Here is a 20,433-nt window from a genome sequence, read left to right on the forward strand (position 1 = left end):
AGTGTGTGTAAAAAAAAATAATTTAAGAAAATGTGGTCTCATGGGCTGTGAAAATTTCTAAAACTAATTGCTTTCAAATTAATGTTATTTGAAACTAGTTACAGCCATTTTAAGGAAGGACAAAATTACTTCCTGGATGCATCACTTAGTTAAAAAAAAATTGATGTGCTTCACTGCCTAGCACTAGCCACTTTAGCACCTCGCTTATCAGTTTCTAGGTTTTCGTGTGGCCTCATTGTAGACCCAACTAATGCACAAAATTCCATTATGTCACCACCAATCAAAGCTAACAATGCAGTGTTTAGTGACCAACAACACTGACCAGTGAGCTGGTCAATAAAATGTTTGTTGTTTGAACTACCTTCTTATTCTAGGCAAGAAATTAAGGAGTGTGTATTCACTTTTATCACCTCATAACTGACAATGATATTCAAATACCTTTTCTTAATCCAGTTAACAATTTGGTTTACCTACCTTTCTTCTTTTCACTCTGTCCCAAGTACATTTAAGATCGGTGTTTTAATTAAATAAACTTATTTTGCTGCTATATATAAATTACTTACCTGCTCCAAAGATTGGTAAAATGCCAATTCCAGAACAAAGCACAATAGGGCAAATGCAGAAAAAAATGTCAATTTAAATAAATGTGTGTGAAGGGTTGTAATTGGGTTGCATTACAGTTCGAAATCATTTTCAACTGGAATGTGTACATTTTTATTAAATTTACACCTAATACAAGGTTGGTAATTGGTAAATAATCTTAATAAAAGTCAACACCAGCACATATATTTAACCAGCAGTTAATATTTCTAACCAAGAGCTGGCTTACCAATAAAGAATATATATATTTATTTATTTAGAAATGATACGGAAACTGCATAAATCCTTTAACTATGACAACACTGCTTTAAAATAAAAGCTCTTCAATTTAACTCTTGTAAAAATATTTCCTTAATAATAGATTTGTTTTACACTATGTTTAGGAAAATAAGAGGTATGTCTCTACACAAGATCAGGAAGAAACAATACTTTAGATACAAACATCTGCCAGTAAAAAATTTTATAACTGTTTATTCATGTTCCAAAAAATATCAGAAATGATAGTCAGAAAAAGGTTTTTATTTCTGTTTGGACAGTATTTGCAAGGCACACATAATTATTCTAGTCTAGACTTGGAGAAATAACTGCCACCTGTTACTTTTAAGTATTATTTGTGCCTAAAACACGTAGAAGCCATAATAAGTTTAAGAGAGTAATTCTCAGAAAACTGCAACTGAAAATGAGTTTACTCGCTCTCTTCTGCATTTTTAACTGTTTTGATAAGCAGCTAGAAGGGAGTACGATTTCGGTGATGTTCCAAGGATCAAATGCACTACAAAAAAATTGAAGTGTGGACGTTACATCTCGCATATTATTATAGCTTCTTTCTGTTTTGCAATAGAAGTAAATCAGTACACACAGACACACTTAAAAGAAACTGATGGAAGCTTTTCCTCTCCAGTCCAATAATATACAGACGTGGAGTTCCACATAATGAAAAATTCTAGACTAGTTTGGGTTTATAAAAAAATAGCAAATTTCTACAGAAATATACTAATCAAAGGGATAAACTGCCCTTTAATAAGTTCAAGAACTCGAATTTCAGATTATTCTTTGGAAGAAATTTCTTAATGATAAAATAAAGTTTAAGGAGAATCAGTGATACTCCATTACAACAGTGATTATGTCAGCACTGTGCACATAGACAGGATAGTTCAACCAAGCTATGTGTAGACTTATTATCACCACATGTTGCAACACCATCTTGAGACACACACAAACATGTTAGATATTTAGAACCATTTGGCAATAAACTTTGATAATTTCATAAGACAGCTATGAAATGCCGATACAAACGCAAAGCTGATGTGATGAGAGAGAAAAATCAGCTGCAGTCTAAAATAAAAGCCATTTTTCTCCTTCAAACCATAAATTCAGTCCTTGTCCAACTTAAAACATTAAAAAAGCTATTCACATACATAATATAGCCAATGGACAAACCTCAGAGCGAACAGCCAGAGAAGTGAAACTGAAGTTTAATCATTCAGGTAATGGCAGTGAGAATGTACTCCAAATGGGCAAAAATTACTGACTGAATCTTCATCACATCCTGTCTGAAATATGTTATGTATGTTTTTATCTTAAATATTCCACTATGTATGTAAGTCAAAGTCACTCTTATTATTTTATTGAAATATATTTGTTTTCTTAATTGCAAACATTTACCACTGCAGAATAATTGGCACAGTTACTAAAGTGTATCAGTAGCTTCTTACAATGAAAAGGAAGTTATTTCCTTTATCCAAAACACACACAATACAAATTCCATTACATGGAGTACACTCTTGAGTTTTGTTTGAAATAAAAGTGCAACTATCATAGTTATCTTATTTAATGATAATACTTTTGGTTGTGCAATAGTTTTTGCCGAACATTTACTCGTGGTCACACTATATTAAGACTGAAAATACAATTTCTCAAAAATATACATTTGTTGGAAAACTGAGCTGCAAAAACACTAAAAAAAAAAAAAAAATTATATATAAAGTTCCACGACATTAAAGGTCACAAAATATCGCAGTGCAGGAAGTGTACTAGATGTAATAAATTAAAACTGATTTGTACACTGTTGTATTCCCCCTCTTGATGCTCATAAGTTTGTGTGCTGCTCTCAGTATTGGTGTACATAAAATTTACAAAAGATGAAACTGATTATTAAGGCAATATGTATAATAAACTGAACAAATACAGACAGTATCCCTTCCATCTCCCTGGTAGAGCATAAAATAAATATCTGCTATCACAACAACAAAGTAGCACAACTCTTTTTGCGCCACAGACACGAACACTACAGTTCCCCTGACACACACACACACACACACACACACACACACACACACTATTTTTGTAGTAGCAGTTTACCCCCCTCCAAGTTTCGATGTAACAAACATGAACACAGACTCTCTTTACCCCCTCATGTATCTGCATTTAACAGTTTTTTTTTTCTTTTTTTATTTCAATAAATTATTACAAAATAGGAACACGGCGGCACACGCAAAATATACAGGAACAGTACACAAGAGCCAGTTACTGCCGAATAATACTAATGTTCCTAGAATCCTTGTCGCTCATGTTTATATATTTCCCTTTGCGTTTTCAGTCTTTCACTTAAAAAGTCACTCTCTCACATATAAAATGTTTTTAAAGTATTCCAGCCGTTGAGTTGAAATAAATATTTCACCAAATTTACACTGTTCCCTGAATTGTGCATGATGAAACAATGCAAGCACACTGGTATACAAAACAGTTTTGTAGTAATCACTAACTGTTCCTGTTGGGATGCTTGCCATGGCACCATCTCGGCCAAGGCAGGGGCCACTCATATTGCCGCGGAACTGGTCCTCCGACATTCTTTTCGAAATACCGGAACACTGGGAACCACCACAACCTTGCAAGGAAATTGTTTGGTCCATTTTGCTGAAACATTACATATATTGTATGTACTTTTACAGTATGTATTAAACACATACAATAATTATTTACAAGGAATGAAAAGATAACCCCCTCACTCAATAAACATGCATAAAGAGCTCTGCAAATTGCACAAGCTCTGCCCTACAGGGAGTGATTATCTTATTTCATTGTTGACACAAAAAATAACTACAATATGCAGTTGAGTGAAAACTAACAGAACATTTGTGCATCATCTAGTGTGGTTAATTTCATTATTTGCTCCCTATCACAGTAAGTCAAGAAAAGTTTTTAAATCAAAATGTAACACAGCTTGATACTTATTTTAGGCATCAATCACTCTAGCTTTAGATTACACTCACCTTCAAATTAGCATTGTTTGCCAAAGTGTGATACATCCAGAACAAAGTTGTAGTAACATAGTACGCTATAATAACGTCAACAGCATAATGCCCATGAGCAACAAGCACCATAATAACCCCAACGACAGAAACAATCCACGAAATCCAATGAACGGGGAAGCAGCGCTTTGGTGAATCTGAAAAATGACAACTTCATATAGTACACGAATTTTCCTTACTGAGCAACATAGTAATGAAGATCTATGTGCCACTATCTGTGTTATTTTAATCATCATATATTACACTGAAAGTCTGCAGGTGCAGGAAAATTGGTTGAAAATTACTGGATCAGACAAGTTTCCTGTGCAAAGTACAGCACATTTCCACAAGTTTATTCCCAGTTCTGGATTCTATAGCTCTCACATCAACATTTTTTGCAGAAAAGATGCTGATTAAGGTGTAAGAAGATTCCACTGCACAGTAAACTGGAAATAAACTTCTGAGACAAGCCTTTTCACATTTAGCTATAATCAACATAAGAAAGTTTTTACTTACATTCTGCAATAATGAGGTAACTCATGGTAAGAATGACAGTGTGCCCACTGTAAATGTAGTCACCACAATAGGTGTGCTTTCCATTAATGGAAAGCCCAAAACCAGATATCAACTGCCACACCCTCTGAGCCACTATGTACCCATTTGTAGCATTGGCTTTAGGTGAACAGTAATATGTTGTGCTGGCTACAGGAAGGACTGTCACAAACATCGTGATGGAACGCAGCAGGTACAACAAGGAAAGGATCATGAAGACACGCCGCATCACGATATACCTATAACGAACAACAGAACAACAAAGACCTCACCATTAGCTGCATTATCACATATTCATACAATATTTACTATGTTGTACATTGAGAAAAAGCCAGCAGAGTAACATGCTCTTACAAACACATTTGCTCTTCATTCATTAACTTTCACAAGAAACCTAAATAATTATTCCAAACTTTTCCGTGATTATTTTATTTTATCTCATATTTATATACATTGATTCCCAGGAATTTTCTAGGCACAAACTAGTTAAAATTACATTTTGGCAGCATCTCTCTCATCTTTGAAGTCTGAGGTGACAAAGTGCAGGTAACTTACATGAGCAAAGAATACCCGCAAGATGGCAGTGTAAGTGGTTGGCGTGTGGGAAGCTTAGTCATTATATCCTTGGTGTAGCCATGAAGCTCCGTCATGAAAGTTTTACATTGATCAGCGAGAACAATATTGCTATCTCTGCATAGGTATGTGTTATAATGCATTTTTGTTACTTATTATAGATCATATGATATGGGTTGCAGATATCTGAATCGTATAAGTATTGATTTTCGTAATAATCTCTTGTGTTCTCATATGAGGACTTTCCATTAGTGGCTTCAGTTCATACAGAATTTTGATTTTCTTCCCCTTTATACTTTTATAATACTGTATTTTATCATATGTAGTACTGTGTCTAGTAGTGATTTCTGATATACACTAAATGCAGTTAGTGGTTTTCGCCAAACCTCAGACAATTAATTTCAAATACGCACACATAACGAATAATATATTTGTAAAGAAAGATGATGAGACTTACCAAACAAAAGCGCTGGCAGGTCGATAGACACACAAACAAACACAAACATACACACAAAATTGTAGCTTTCGCAACCAACGGTTGCCTCGTCAGGAAAGAGGGAAGGAGAAGGAAAGACAAAAGGATATGGGTTTTAAGGGAGAGGGAAAGGAGTCATTACAATCCCGGGAGCGGAAAGACTTACCTTAGGGGGAAAAAAGGACAGGTATACACTTGCACACACACACATATCCATCCACACATACACAGACACAAGCAGACATTTGTAAAGGCAAAGAGTTTGGGCGGAGATGTCAGTCGGGACGGAAGTACAGAGGCAAAGATGATGTTGAAAGACAGGTGAGGTATGAGCGGCGGCAGATTGAAATTAGAAATTAGCGGAGATTGAGGCCTGGCGGATAGCGAGAAGAGAGGATATGCTGAAGGGCAAGTTCCCATCTCCAGAGTTCTGACAGGTTGGTGTTAGTGGGAAGTATCCAGATAACCCGGACGGTGTAACACTGTGCCAAGATGTGCTGGTCGTGCACCAAGGCATGTTTAGCCACAGGGTGATCCTCATTACCAACAAACACTGTCTGCCTGTGTCCATTCATGCGAATGGACAGTTTGTTGCTGGTCATTCCCACATAGAACGCTTCACAGTGTAGGCAGGTCAGTTGGTAAATCACGTGGGTGCTTTCACACGTGGCTCTGCCTTTGATCGTGTACACCATCCGGGTTACAGGACTGGAATAGGTGGTGGTGGGAGGGTGCATGGGACAGGTTTTACACCGGGGGCGGTTACAGGGGTAGGAGCCAGAGGGTAGGGAAGGTGGTTTGGGGATTTCATAGGGATGAACTAAGAGGTTACGAAGGTTAGGTGGACGGCGGAAAGTCACTCTTGGTGGAGTGGGGAGGATTTCATGAAGGATGGATCTCATTTCAGGGCAGGATTTGAGGAAGTCGTATCCCTGCTGGAGAGCCACATTCAGAATCTGATCCAGTCCCGGAAAGTATCCTGTCACAAGTGGGGCACTTTTGGGGTTCTTCTGTGGAAGGTTCCGGGTTTGAGGAGATGAGGAAGTGGCTCTGGTTATTTGCTTCTGTACCAGGTCGGGAGGGTAGTTACGGGATGCAAAAGCTGTTTTCAGGTTGTTGGTGTAATGGTTCAAGGATTCCGGACTGGAGCAGATTCGTTTGCCACGAAGACCTAGGCTGTAGGGAAGGGACCGTTTGATGTGGAATGGGTGGCAGCTGTCATAGTGGAGGTACTGTTGCTTGTTGGTGGGTTTGATGTGGACGGACGTGTGAAGCTGGCCATTGGACAGGTGGAGGTCAACGTCAAGGAAAGTGGCATGGGATTTAGAGTAGGACCAGGTGAATCTGATGGAACCAAAGGAGTTGAGGTTGGAGAGGAAATTCTCGAGTTCTTCTTCACTGTGAGTCCAGATCATGAAAATGTCATCAATAAATCTGTACCAAACTTTGGGTTGGCAGGCCTGGGTAACCAAGAAGGCTTCCTCTAAGCGACCCATGAATAGGTTGGCGTACGAGGGGGCCATCCTGGCACCCATGGCTGTTCCCTTTAATTGTTGGTATGTCTGGTATTCAAAAGTGAAGAAGTTGTGGGTCAGGATGAAGCTGGCTAAGGTAATGAGGAAAGAGGTTTTAGGTAGGGCGGCAGGTGATCAGCGTGAAAGGAAGTGCTCCATCGCAGCGAGGCCCTGGACATGCGGAATATTTGTGTATAAGGAAGTGGCATCAATGGTTACAAGGATGGTTTCCGGGGGTAACAGACTGGGTAGGGATTCCAGGCGTTCGAGAAAGTGGTTGGTGTCTTTGATGAAGGATGGGAGACTGCATGTAATGGGTTGAAGGTGTTGATCTACGTAGGCAGAGATGCGTTCTGTGGGGGCTTGGTAACCAGCTACAATGGGGCGGCCGGGATGATTGGGTTTGTGAATTTTAGGAAGAAGGTAGAAGGTAGGGGTGCGGGGTATCGGTGGGGTCAGGAGGTTGATGGAGTCAGGTGAAAGGTTTTGTAGGGGGCCTAAGGTTCTGAGGATTCCAACCTGTCAGAACTCCGGAGATGGGAACTTGCCCTTCAGCATATCCTCTCTTCTTGCTATCCGCCAGGCCTCAATCTCCGCTAATTTCTAATTTCAATCTGCCGCCACTCATACCTCACCTGTCTTTCAACGTCATCTTTGCCTCTGTACTTCCGTCCCGACTGACATCTCCGCCCAAACTCCGGAGATGGGAACTTGCTCTTCAATATATCCTCTCTTCCCGTTATCCACCAGGCCTCAATCTCCGCTAATTTCAAGTTGCCGCCACTCATACCTCACCTGTCATTCAACAACATCTTTGACTCTGCACTTCTGCCTCGACTGACATCTCTGCCCAAACTCTTTGTCTTTAAATATGTCTGCTTGTGTCTGTATATGTGTGGATGGATATGTGTGTGTGTGCGAGTGTATACCCGTCCTTTTTTCCCCCTAAGGTAAGTCTTTCCGCTCCCGGGACTGGAATGACTCCTTACCCTCTCCCTTAAAACCCACATCCTTTCGTCTTTCCCTCTCCTTCCCTCTTTCCTGATGAGGCAACAGTTTGTTGCGAAAGCTTGAATTTTGTGTGTATGTTTGTGTTCGTTTGTGTGTCTGTCGACCTGCCAGCACTTTCATTTGGTAAGTCACATCATCTTTGTTTTTAAGTATATTTTTCCTTCGTGGAATGTTTCCTTCTATTATAACCATTTCCTTATACTTATGTAGACTGTTAATGACAAACAGCAGATTTGAAACCCTAGGTTGAAAGCTTCTCTCTAGACAATCTGCTTTTATTCCTTCCCAGAATACTGTATGCCCACTTAACGTGTTATAGGAATTTAATTCACCAAGTCAAATGGAACAGCAAACAATACTGTTAATTTGATGTTGGTGATAGAATTGTGTGTGTGTTTAAAATATGTTGGGAAGTTCAAAAACTATGCAAGGCTTGTTTACCCATTCCAGCCAACGAGATTTCTTTATCTACAAGGGATAATAATAGTTACCACCTCAGAAAAAAGGTCTCAATATTTTTTTTTCCTTTTTTTTGTTGGCAGGTACATGTCTATAGTACTGGTATACAATGAAATCTCCACACAAAAGAATACACTGCCAGAGCAGACTGAAGAAATTTAAAACAAGAAATTTTTTCCACTTTCTCCCATCCCCAACACCCATGTGTTAAAAGTTTCCCAGTTTAGGGATCAAAACAATCCTGAGCTAATCACCCCCAAAACACATGCATGGAAAGGAGACAATGGTGGTTGAAGGGGAAGACAGCAGACTGTAAGTGAAAAGAACGGAACAATGGCAATGGAAGAAAGAAAAGAATGAGACAAAGACAACGGCAGTGGGGCAGAGAGTGTTTAAGCAGCACTGGTAAGGAAGAATGAGAGAAAAGGATGAAGACAGTGACAGTAGGGAAGACACTGACCAGGAAAGACAGATAGGAGGCAGTGCACTTGGCAGAAAAAGGAGACAGTGGGGGAGGGACATAGAGACAGTGGGAGTGAGAAGGAGATGCCGAGTATGGAGGTTTCACTACGAGATACTGGTGAAGGATTATTGGGTAAAGGATATAGAATGTTCCATGTTAAAAGAGTATGACTATGTTTACTACGAGATACTGGTGAAGGATTATTGGGTAAAGGATATAGAATGTTCCATGTTAAAAGAGTATGACTATGTTTTGTATGACAAAATAGTTGGTGAGGAAAGCAGAATGAGGCAGCTGATTCCCCACTTTTCTATCAGAGTCTTTCCCACTTACCAGTCAATCTTTTAAAGAGGAGCATATTTGCCTTTTTTGTGCTCTGACAGGGGCATTTTTCAGCTGGTTAATTACATGACAATTTTTCAAGCAGATCATTAAAACTTTATGACTTCCCCTCACATGATTTCCCCAAATCATTCTGGTGAACAGGCAGTAATTGCCAGTTGTGGTAGCGCAAACCATTCTGCACAGAGGACGACACACGTACTTCGCAGCATAGACTGTGTGCGCTCTCTGTCCTGAGCTGCACTCTCCAGCCATTGCCCAACCTGCTAACTGTCAATGCTGTGGTTAGCTCCACATTGGGCCACTGTTCCTGCTTCTGACTCTGCATAGATTAATTTCAATGCTCAGAAAACTACTGCTGTCAATTTTTGATGTTATAATTGGGTGTACACTTTATGTCAGCCAACACGAACACTACAGCTAAGTACTTTCACTGTACCTAAACTGATATGAAAATCAACATTAAATTTTCTATAAGCATGCTACACACAGACTCAGCAGAATTGCGCTACTGGCTGGGCCATCACATGGTACACTGCTCTTTGTCATTGTTCATCAACTCATCACCCAACTTCTTATGAGCGCACTGCCCTTGTTAACTGAAATTAATTAAACATTTTATTATTTTGCACATTGCTATTTACATTCTTCCATCTGATTTCCTTCCATAAAGGAAATTTTATGTTATAACATGTTTTCGGACATTACATCACTCTCACAGGTGTTGAACTAAAGAAAAAATTAAATAAATAAATGTCAGTTGCAGTTACTTGTATTTTGTGTGATACATGAAATTCAGTGTCAATTAGGGTCCAGGCTTAAAACCTGACAACTTAAAATTGTAGAGTCAAGTCAGAAGAAAATGATATTAACTCTTTTAAAAGTAACTTTCAACATCAAAAATCTTTTTTGAAATTTCTGCAGAATATATTGGCAACTGAATGCAATATATTATCAGCGCACTCAAATTACCACATCTAAGCTTCATGTCATGGAGTAGGCTTACACAGCCTCTTCCGTCTTCACTGAAGCCATCTGTTTCTTGATTGTCATACATCTCCCTTTCATATTGGTTTATAATTCACCATAACATTAATCAGTCATTCTTTGTTAATGTCAACACCCGTCAGAATACACGTACCCTTCACATTGTAAAATGAATTCAGTTTGAGTCCCAGGTTGTATTATTGTCATTTTCAGTTAACTATTGTGCAACAGAAACAGTCACTATAACATGATCACTTTCTAAACATATTTTGTTTCATCGGGAGGGTGTCAGCCATCCTTTTCATTCTACTGTTAATAATTCTTGCATAGAGTTTATAAGAAACGTTTTGAATGCTTATTCCTCTATAGTTCTGACAGACACAGGTTCCTCCTCTTCTGTAGAATAGTATCACCTCCGCTGTCGTCGACGAGTCAGGTACCATATCTAATCTTCCAGCATTCATTTATGAGGCATAAGCCTCAGCTGTAATAATCCTCAATATTTAAAGAATTCTACATTGATTCCATCAGGCCCTTAGCTTTCCTGTTTTTCATGTTCCAGGTCGTCCTGTATCTCATATAGCGTAATGCTGTCTCCCTGATACACAAATGCCCTTCATCTTCTGAAATAATTATTTCTTCTGTTAGTCGTATTCAGTTCACAGTTCTTGGCAGTGCTTTATTAAGTTCTCTTTGTCTGTGATATTTATTCCTGCAGCAACTCCTCTTTGCTTGTAAACCATTCTGTAACCTCTTGACTTCCATTCACATCATTTCTATAACTGAAAACAAATCTGTCCAACAATAAGTCTTCTTTCTTCCTTCCCTCTACAGCTTCCATTGCTGCTCTGTCAAAACATGACTTGAAATTTTCCCATTTTATGTTTGTCCATTCCTCTGGATGATTTCATTCTGTAGATATTGTGTATGTATTCATTGGTATAGAGGACCAATGTCTTCTCGTGAAAGATATACTTTAAATACTACTTCTTTGGTGTTGTGTAATATATTTGTTTTACCGTCTAGCCAACAGGTTTTCTATTTACTATTAAATAATCAACAAGAGACTGGTGGCCTCTTGCACTCCATGTATATTTACAAATTTCCCCCCCCAAAGAATATGATTATAATTTTCATACTATTAAATGTTGCAAAATCCTAATTCTTGGCTAGTATTTTATTGTCTGTGTGCTCTCCATATGTTCCTACAACTTCGGGTATTGGTATGTTCCCAACACATGCATTCAGAGCTCCATTTATTAACAAGTAGTCATATTTATTTTTGTCTACCGTTTCAAATCTTCATAAAGAAACTCAGTTTCTTCCTTTTCCCCTTCTTCAGGAGCATATACAACTCTCATTGTCAAGCATTATCTGTTTTCTTTCATACTGTAAGTATTCTTTCAGTCACATAATTATAACTCCAAATTTTATTTTTCATTTATTGCTAATAAATTTAGTGACTCTAGATCAGGCATTCCCAAACTCTCTCTCTGGTGGAACACTTTGAGAATGCTGGTAAATTAATGGTAAATCTTGTTTATGTTGACAGTTAAAAATTTTTTTTAAAAAATTCAGAAAAAAAATTGTTTTGTTCCACGATTACATCGATTTTAAATCATAGCTAATAACATGAAAATCATAATAAAGTTTTAAAAACAAATTAGTATCGTCAAAATGCCGAAACAGAAATGCCACGTTATTAATAGTTTTTCGCAGAACACTCATTTGGTTCCCATGGCACACAGTTTGGGAAACCCTGCTCTAGATCACAGATCATGCTCTCGTTGTTTGATTTACACTGCTGCAGATTTTACAATCATTTGATCATTTTACACAATTTATTTTTCTTTTTGTTTCGATTACGACAGCTATATCTACATTTTCTTGTTTGTAATTCTCTGTTCACTCTGTCCTAATTCCTTTATATTCCATGGTGCTAATACCACAATTTCTGAAATTTCAAATCTCTTCCGTCTTTGACATGCCTGGATTGTGTACTCTTGAGATACCTTGAGATACAAACAGTTTCTTTCTGCAAAAATATTGAGTTGATTTTTTTTTCCTCTACAAAAGGTTACACACATCTTCATAAGAAATTACTGTGGTAGGCTACACCTCTAGGCCACCTGACCTGCTTGGTTTCCTGTAAGTTTTACGTTACATTAAAAGCACATATCACTTCATCTTATTACAGATATACCTTCAAAACAAGTGCTACAGTTTCAGTGGCAAGAAAAACAGATGTACTTCTTCTATCAAGGAATGTTTTATTTCCAAAAACTGGACCAGCACATGGCACTACACAATGTGCCCCCATAGTGTACAACACCACCAACTTACTTTCCACTGTTATAAATACTATTTCGTTTTATACACAAAGTATCAGTTAACAACAAATGATGTAACTAAGACTGGGAACACAATGCTGCCTCTTCAAAATGGTAGTACAAAACCAATGTGACATGAGCTGTATAACTATTTACTGACTAGTGAAACTGGAACAAATGGAGGGCTTACATGAACACAAATTTAAAAATATATTTGAATCTTTGTTTTCAAATTACTTTAAAATTCTTTCAACAGGATGAAAACAGGTGAAAGGAAACATCATCATCATCATCATCATCATCATCATCATCATCATTATTATTATTTAAGGAAAAGGTATAGGAAACAAATTTAAGTAATAATTTGCTAAATGTCCTCATTCAGTTACAGATTACACATACAGAGTAATAAGTGGAGTTAAAATCCAAAAGACTGAACAGGAAAGAAGTTAGTTAAACAAGGGGCTTCACTCAAAGAGAATGAATAGGATAGAAGCTTTCTTGTTACTGTTTGTGTGATGACAATGTATATCTTGACATTGTTCAAAGTCAACCATTTAAATTCACATTACATAAAATTGTGCAACATACTACTGCTGCCTTTAACTTACTGAAAAGCAATTTTCTAATATATTTGAAAAGTAACTTTATCAAATACCTGTGTTTGTGGAAGATAAGAACTATGAAAGCAGTGTTTGTAGAGATCATAATAAGGATTTCGGACACATCTAAGGCCCAATCTGCAGCCTTGACGTTATCCAGGAATATATCTGGTAGTGGTCCATATTTATCTCTATCAGGTACACGTTCATGCACCAATGCCAGAGTTGCAGTGGTGATTATGAAATTCACCACTAACATTAGAAATGCTGAAACAAACCCAGTCATTAAGTACAATTCAACAATGGAAAATCCCAGATGGGATGTAACATTATTACGAAAAGGATAGTTGTTACTCACCACACAGTGGAGATGCTGAGTCGCAGATAGGCATAACAAAAACTGTCAGAAAATGAACTTTCCGCCTCAACAGCGAGAGACTGCTAGTGTGTGTGTGTGTGTGTGTGTGTGTGTGTGTGTGTGTGAGCGAGCAAGTGCATTTTCTACCTTCAACGAAGGCCTTGCTGGCCAAAAGCTCAAATTCTGACAGTCTTTTTGTTGTGCCTATCTGCGACTCAGATCTCCGATATATAGTGAGTAGCAACTACCCTTTCCATAGTATTGTAACAGTCATCAACAAGTATTTTGGTATCTTACTTAGTTCAGTTTTCTCTATAAATAAGGTATTAAAAATTTGTTGAAATGTATGTATTGTCCAGTTAGTCATAGAAAAGTTATTTTAATAATATTTAAAAGAAAGGTACTGCTACAATGTGCTTGTCAACATCATTACTACTTATCTCGATGGAAGGGGGTATGCTATCACTTCCACTACACTCTACTTAACAAACAGACTCTTATACACCAAATTACAATTACTTCAACTTATAGTCTATGAAGTTCCTTCTACAAGACACACAACATATTCTGCACAGATTTGTAAAATATCTATTTGTGGTGTGCCTCAGTCAAACACAAGGGCACATTATCAGCTATTTTCCTCATACCAAGTGGCAACACTTGGATATATTCTGGGAGGGTGTTGTTTCTGCTTCCTCCTCATCCTGAGAAATGTGTATTCTGGAAACTAGTGCTACCAGTTTTTGACATAATATACTTTAATTATCTTTGAAATAATTATATGAGATGAGAACATAATCAACACGAAAGAGTTTATATTGTACTTAATTCAGTTATAATTGTTATTGGAAAAATATCCTGTAAATGTTACAATTTACTTGTATCATGGACATGTAACAGGTATTCAACTGTAATTATGTACAAATTTTAGTGTAGTTATAAGTAATGACTTGCCCTATATCTAATGTACAATGCTTTATTGTACTGTACACCTGAGATTTACTGAAATGAACAAAATACAACACAAAATAAATGTCAAATGCACTTTGCGCAAGATAATGCACCTTCTTTCTACAATAAATTACTTGTATCCACATGAAAATTCTTCTTTGCATCTAAGATATCCAGATAACATAAAATAATTTTCAGCATACTCCAACAGCATGGTTTATACAATCCTAAGTATGAAAATGGAAACACACTGGCACAAATGATTGGCTTCACAAGCTTTAAGGGGAAATTCTGAGAATTTTACCCCAAAAAAAGATTATTATGGTAGTGAAGAGTTATTTTGCAGACTTTAGTAAAGTGAAACTTCAGTTAGCTTTCTGATGAGAAATCATGAAATAAAATCCTACTACTCTGGTACTTCTAAGCTTCATAAAGCAGCAAGCCTGAAACCCTTTACTTCAGAATCACTACACGCTCTCCTACTATCTGACAATGACCTGTCTGTGCAACAAACACCAATGAGCATCACTCATTCATTCCCACTCCTCATTCTTTCCAAATCACCTAGATACCATCAACTTAAAATGAAATTGCTACTGGGGGCAACTCAGAGCAAGACATTAACGCACTAAAAATACAATTGAAGAGGTTGGCAGCAGAAAGTGGTTAAATCATAAGTGCCAAGTTGTCAATAGGCACATACAAAAGCAAGAAAACTTACTAGCTTTTGGAGTTATACTACTGCTTTTTGGTGAGTGGTCTCCTTTAATTCTAAAGTATTCACCTTAGTAAGGATTTGGTTATTGGGTAATATGTAATGTTTTTATATGTACCACAAGCTGGTAACAGGTAATTTCACACGTACTGCTCCAACATAAATTGTTTTGATTTACTGTATTTATGTTCTATATTTCCTATGTATTGGAAGGTTTACTTACACTTATGATAGTTGATAATCAAATCAATGAAGATAGTCCATTCTGTAGGCTGATGTTCAACTGTAAATTTTATCTTCTTGTGAATTTTGTTCAAATTTTCTCAGTCCCACACACGTGTGCCATTAAATGGTATTACCAACATGTACATATCTTCCATATGATGTTGTCTGTGTAATTAAAATTATAATGTAACAATACGTAACACCTTTCAACAACTTACTAGATGTCAAAGAACCTGATGAAGAAACCTGTCATCTCCCCATCCTCGGAACAGGTGGGCTTCTCTCATCCAGGAGTCTCAATGATTTGCCTTTTCTTTTTGATCTTTTCCCCAACCTACCCCTCTTTCCTCCATGAGCAAGGAGCTAAAACTTCCTAAAGATGCACGGGAATGTGAAATTCCGAAGTAACCTAACTTGCATGAATGGGGAAAAACATGTTTTTACTGATGAATGCTATTTATGCTTTCTCTACAAAAATCACAAACTGTGCTGGGAAGATGTGCTCCCCTTGGCATTCACATTCTAGTAACCTGTAATGGAAACTCCATGCTTGGTACAGCATGTTATACAGAATGGCAGGCATGTCTCTGGGAATGGCAGTGATTTCGTCCACAATCTTCTGTTTCAGTTCATGGATAGTTGCAAGATGTGTGATGTACATATTGCTTTTAGTATTTCCCCACACGAAGAAATCACACGCTCTAAGATAAGCCTTCCAAACAATTTGTTAACAGTTTTCACTGATTGTTGAGCAGTATTCGACATGGCTCCATCCTGCTAAATTGGCAGTTTTGACGTTAAGAACATAGATTTTCATATTACTCACTCACCAAGTGCAAACTTAGGCCTACAGAAAAAATGAACATTCAAGTTATTCTCAAGAAAAGTGTACAAAAGTGACCATCAAATGCATCTCCACCTCAACATTCATTCCTCACTGGTTAGGCTTTATAGTACGTCATTCGTGGCACTCCCTCTTACTACTGTACAGGTATACACGTGCGCGCCCGCGCGCACACGTGTGTGTGTGTGGGCTCGCGCGCGCGCGCTAGTGTATACCTGTCCTTTTTTCCCTCTAAGGTAAGTCTTTCCAGACCCGGGATTGGAATGGCTCCTTACCCTCTCCCTTAAAACCAACATCCTTTCGTCTTTCCCTCTCCTTCCCTCTTTCCTGCTGAAGCAACCTTAGGTTGCGAAAGCTTGAAATTTGTGTGTGTGTGTGTGTGTGTGTGTGTGTGTGTGTGTGTGTGTTTTATTGTGTCTATCTACCAGCGCTTTCTCATTGGGTAAGTCACAGCATCTTTGTTATTTATTTTTTTAGTACTCTAAAGTGACTAGTTCCATTATCAATCAAATGCACCAACTATTTTAACCCCAGTCACAGCTTCAACTTTCATAGTGGATAACATAAAAGAAAAGTCTTGTATCAATAGACTTTCACACCACTGCAGAGAGATGTTAGTAACCCAATTCAACAGCAGTGGTTGTGTCAGACATAAATTATTGCCATCATAGACAGCTCAGGTGTACAAAGTTTCTTGTTTATGTCATTACAATGACCAAAAGCATAATGTTTGAGATATTAAAACAGCAAACATTATAATAGACAAAACTAAGATGCTGTTCTACTAACACACACAGTCACTTCTTTTCTGTATACTAGCAGTACAGTACGTATTATAAAATTTAGTATATGAATAGAAGGGCTTTATAAACATACCAACAAATGTTTTCCATTTCTCCTTTGGGAACCTAGGTTCTTCACGGAGAGGTGGTGGTACGTCGATCTTAACGATGCCATTTGAAAGGCTACCATTTCTGTGAATGGACAGACCCTCAGTCTTATCTTCCACATCGTAGTATTCACTGGATGGTGAATGGAGTACACTGCCTTTCCCACTCCCAGACCACGAATCATTTTTTGCTGATGGTGGGAGTAGGGGCTGTAACAAAAAATAAAATTGAGCATGTTATCGAGAAAATGTACAAGAAATTAAAGATGTTCTAACATTCGTTAACTACATATTTTGTCCACTGTGGGTATACAGCGTAATATTTTATAGATTTCAATCTCGGTAAAAAATGGTATTGGGTCATTCCACCTCGAGTGATCATGGGCCTCCCATTTTCCTGACATTTGCTGTAGACGGAAACCTATCCTAGAAATGAACCTGTACAAATTTTTAAATCATAAACTTAAATATATGAGAAGCAGTGACCCATTTGGATAGCTTTCCAACAAATGTGCCTGAAAACGAACAGAATTCAATGAAGTAAACTCTTTTATTACAAGACAAAAGCAAGTAGGAAATTCTTACTGTCGGGTCTTGGGTAACTTTTGGCTGTGAATCAGAAAAATATGGTGTGATAGAATGTGAACCATGCATTAAAGTGATTCAAAAAACCTGCAGAGAAAAGTACACAGTTTTCTTGTACCCTCTTTGGGATCAGATATCTCAGGAAGAAAAAATGCAAAGGAACAACAACTTGGCACATTTGTTGACAGTGCCTGTGACACGACTTTATTAGCGTATTTTCCTGTATAGCCAATTATTTTGACTTATACTTGATCACAAACATGGTGTCAAATTCAAAATTACAATAAATGAGCCAAGTTCTGATGTAAATATTGCTCTAAGGACATTTAAGAAATTCTCCTTTCTGGCTCCACTTAAAGGAGCACAATTTTCTGCAGTAGAAACATCCTGTTTGATCTTACAGTCACATCAGCAAAGGGACCAATTATGAGGTTGAACTTCAACACAAGTACGTGCAATATGTTACAATCACAACACGGTATAGGTTGTTGAACTTATTGCTTCAAGACAAGCAAGAATGACAACTTATAGATTTATGCTTCTGTTCTAACTAGTTATGAAAGCCACGAAAATTCCATGACTCAACCAGTTCAAAACCATTAGTTGCCTCGGTTTCTGCATGTGTCCTGACTTGCAAGGTGGGTATGATGTTATAAAACATTGCTTATTCTGTTACATATAGATGGTTGTGTTTGCTGGTTCTTCATCGAGGTTCCAAAGCCTCGACTGGATTTCTTGCCTTAGTTTCCAACTCGCGTTTTTTGGTTTCTACATCGAAGTTCCAAAGACTCAATTGGGTTTCTTGGCATGGTTCCGAAGCCAATATGTGGATCTCTTCTTGTTGGTTCCCAAGCTGGGCTATTTAAAATTACTGCTTCATGTAGTTACATTTTCCTTAAATACTGTTCAATATTGCTTCTGGAAAATTCTGCTGACATTCTGTTCTAGTTGCTGAAGGTGCTAAAAAACTCATGCCGATATGCTGTTGAGGAATCTAACATTTATCTTCTCTTTCACGCTAACAGAATGGGCAAGCTGGACCACAAGGGTGTCAAATTTGATGAGGGCATTGTGTTCTTCAGTATCAACTTCAAACGTTACCAATCCACCAGCAAGTGTCATAGATGCAGGTGATGTATTGGCCATGAATAAGGCTTAAAACTGACATGAATGCCACAGTGGTGGCAACTGACTGATATACTGAGGCCACAAAAGAAGTTGCATTACTTGAAATGCAGCTAACTTGGATGTAGTCATTTGCAAATCGTTCTTCTTGTAGCTTTTTTCATTTCCTACTTCTTGGCTTTAAACAAAGATGAACTTCATTCCTTGTACCCACTGGTCACAAAATTTGAATAAATCTTTTGGGGTTAAAATTTGATTGCCTGTAGTTTGTTGTAGGATTGCTCCTGCTGCTAAGTATTTAGCCATTCCAACAATTCCATAGCACAGAAATTTACGATAGCTTGTGCCAAACAAATTTCATTCAGCAGTTATACCAAAGTCCTCTTCATCGTAGCACAGGTTGATATTTTTTTTTAAATTCTTGTATTGAGCAGTGGAACCACCACTGAAATAGTGAATGCGTATTACTACTTCCATCATACAGTTGATCTGTTTGGCCAGAAATGTATGGATGACAATAGTGTCATGTTTGAGACAATCGCTGATAATGCTTAAGTTAATAAATTGTACTACTTCAGCTTTACAGTCTACAACAGACAACACAATGGTGCTTCACTGTTGTCCCAGTGATATCCTTGAACAGTATCCTGGATAATGAAAGAATAATTCTCTGCAAAATTTATTAGAATAACTAGTTCATCAGACCTCAAATTTTCTTTGTTTTTATTCAAGCCTGCTGTTTCATGCTGAACCACATCATACATGAATTTCGCAATATCAGATTAAACTACTTTCCAGTGGCTTCATAAAGGGCTATTTTTAGATGAAAATTATATAGATCTTCATAGTCAATTGAAAGTGAGCATCAATTTGCCAATCACCCCTGTTGCTTGAACTGGCACTGTGCATTAAGCAAGCTGTACCAGCTTCCAATGGTAGAATATTGCGCACAATTCTCTTACTTTTCATCCCTTTGCTTAATTGATCTAAGATAAAACAAGATGTTTCTAGGGGAGCAAAGTGTGCTCTTTCCAATGGTGCTGGAAAGAACTACTTCTGAACTGACCCTTTTGCAATATTTTCACCTGAACTTGGCTCACTTGCTGCAGTTTTATATTTGGCATCATGTTTCTGATTGAGTCTGATTCACAATAAGTGGTTAGGTAGGGTCCTGCCCAAAGTACTGTTAATATAAGTGCCAAGTTGTAGTTCTTATGCATTTTTCTTTCGAAGATATTTGACTCCAAAGAAGGCCAAAAACTTTGAATGTTTTTCTCTGCAGGTTTTTTGGGGTACTTTCATGGTTTATAGTGTTTTACGCATTGCCACACTATATTTTTCTAATTCGGGGCAAAAGTTACACAGGATCTGAAAACATGAGGTGCCTAGTTGCTGTATCCTTGTATTAAGAAAGATTCCAAAACTTAGGTTTGTTCGCTTTCACTGCACCCGTCTCAAAGAGCTTCTAAATACAGAGCCACAGTTTCCACCCTGTAAGGTATTATGAGTTTTTGCACAAGTTCTCTTCTATGTTATCGTCTAA

At 37.6% G+C, this 20,433-nt stretch overlaps 1 protein-coding gene across 4 annotated transcripts in view; it reads right to left on the minus strand.

The window, feature by feature from the left end:
- Positions 1 to 1,054: 1,054 nt before the first annotated feature.
- Positions 1,055 to 20,433, minus strand: part of LOC126163062 (phosphatidylcholine:ceramide cholinephosphotransferase 2-like) — a 350,838-nt gene continuing 331,459 nt past the window's right edge. For all 4 annotated transcript variants that reach the window (XM_049919964.1, XM_049919963.1, XM_049919965.1 and 1 more), the window contains exons 3-7: positions 17,168 to 17,390; positions 13,255 to 13,465; positions 4,407 to 4,681; positions 3,873 to 4,048; positions 1,055 to 3,516 (exon numbers count right to left, since the gene is read on the minus strand). In XM_049919964.1, coding sequence (XP_049775921.1) covers positions 3,361 to 3,516; positions 3,873 to 4,048; positions 4,407 to 4,681; positions 13,255 to 13,465; positions 17,168 to 17,390 — 1,041 coding nt within the window. In that variant the 3' untranslated portion in view covers positions 1,055 to 3,360. The remainder of the gene's footprint in view (positions 3,517 to 3,872; positions 4,049 to 4,406; positions 4,682 to 13,254; positions 13,466 to 17,167; positions 17,391 to 20,433) is intronic.

Source organism: Schistocerca cancellata, chromosome 2, assembly GCF_023864275.1.
Source record: "Schistocerca cancellata isolate TAMUIC-IGC-003103 chromosome 2, iqSchCanc2.1, whole genome shotgun sequence".
Taxonomy (NCBI): Eukaryota; Metazoa; Arthropoda; class Insecta; order Orthoptera; family Acrididae; genus Schistocerca; species Schistocerca cancellata.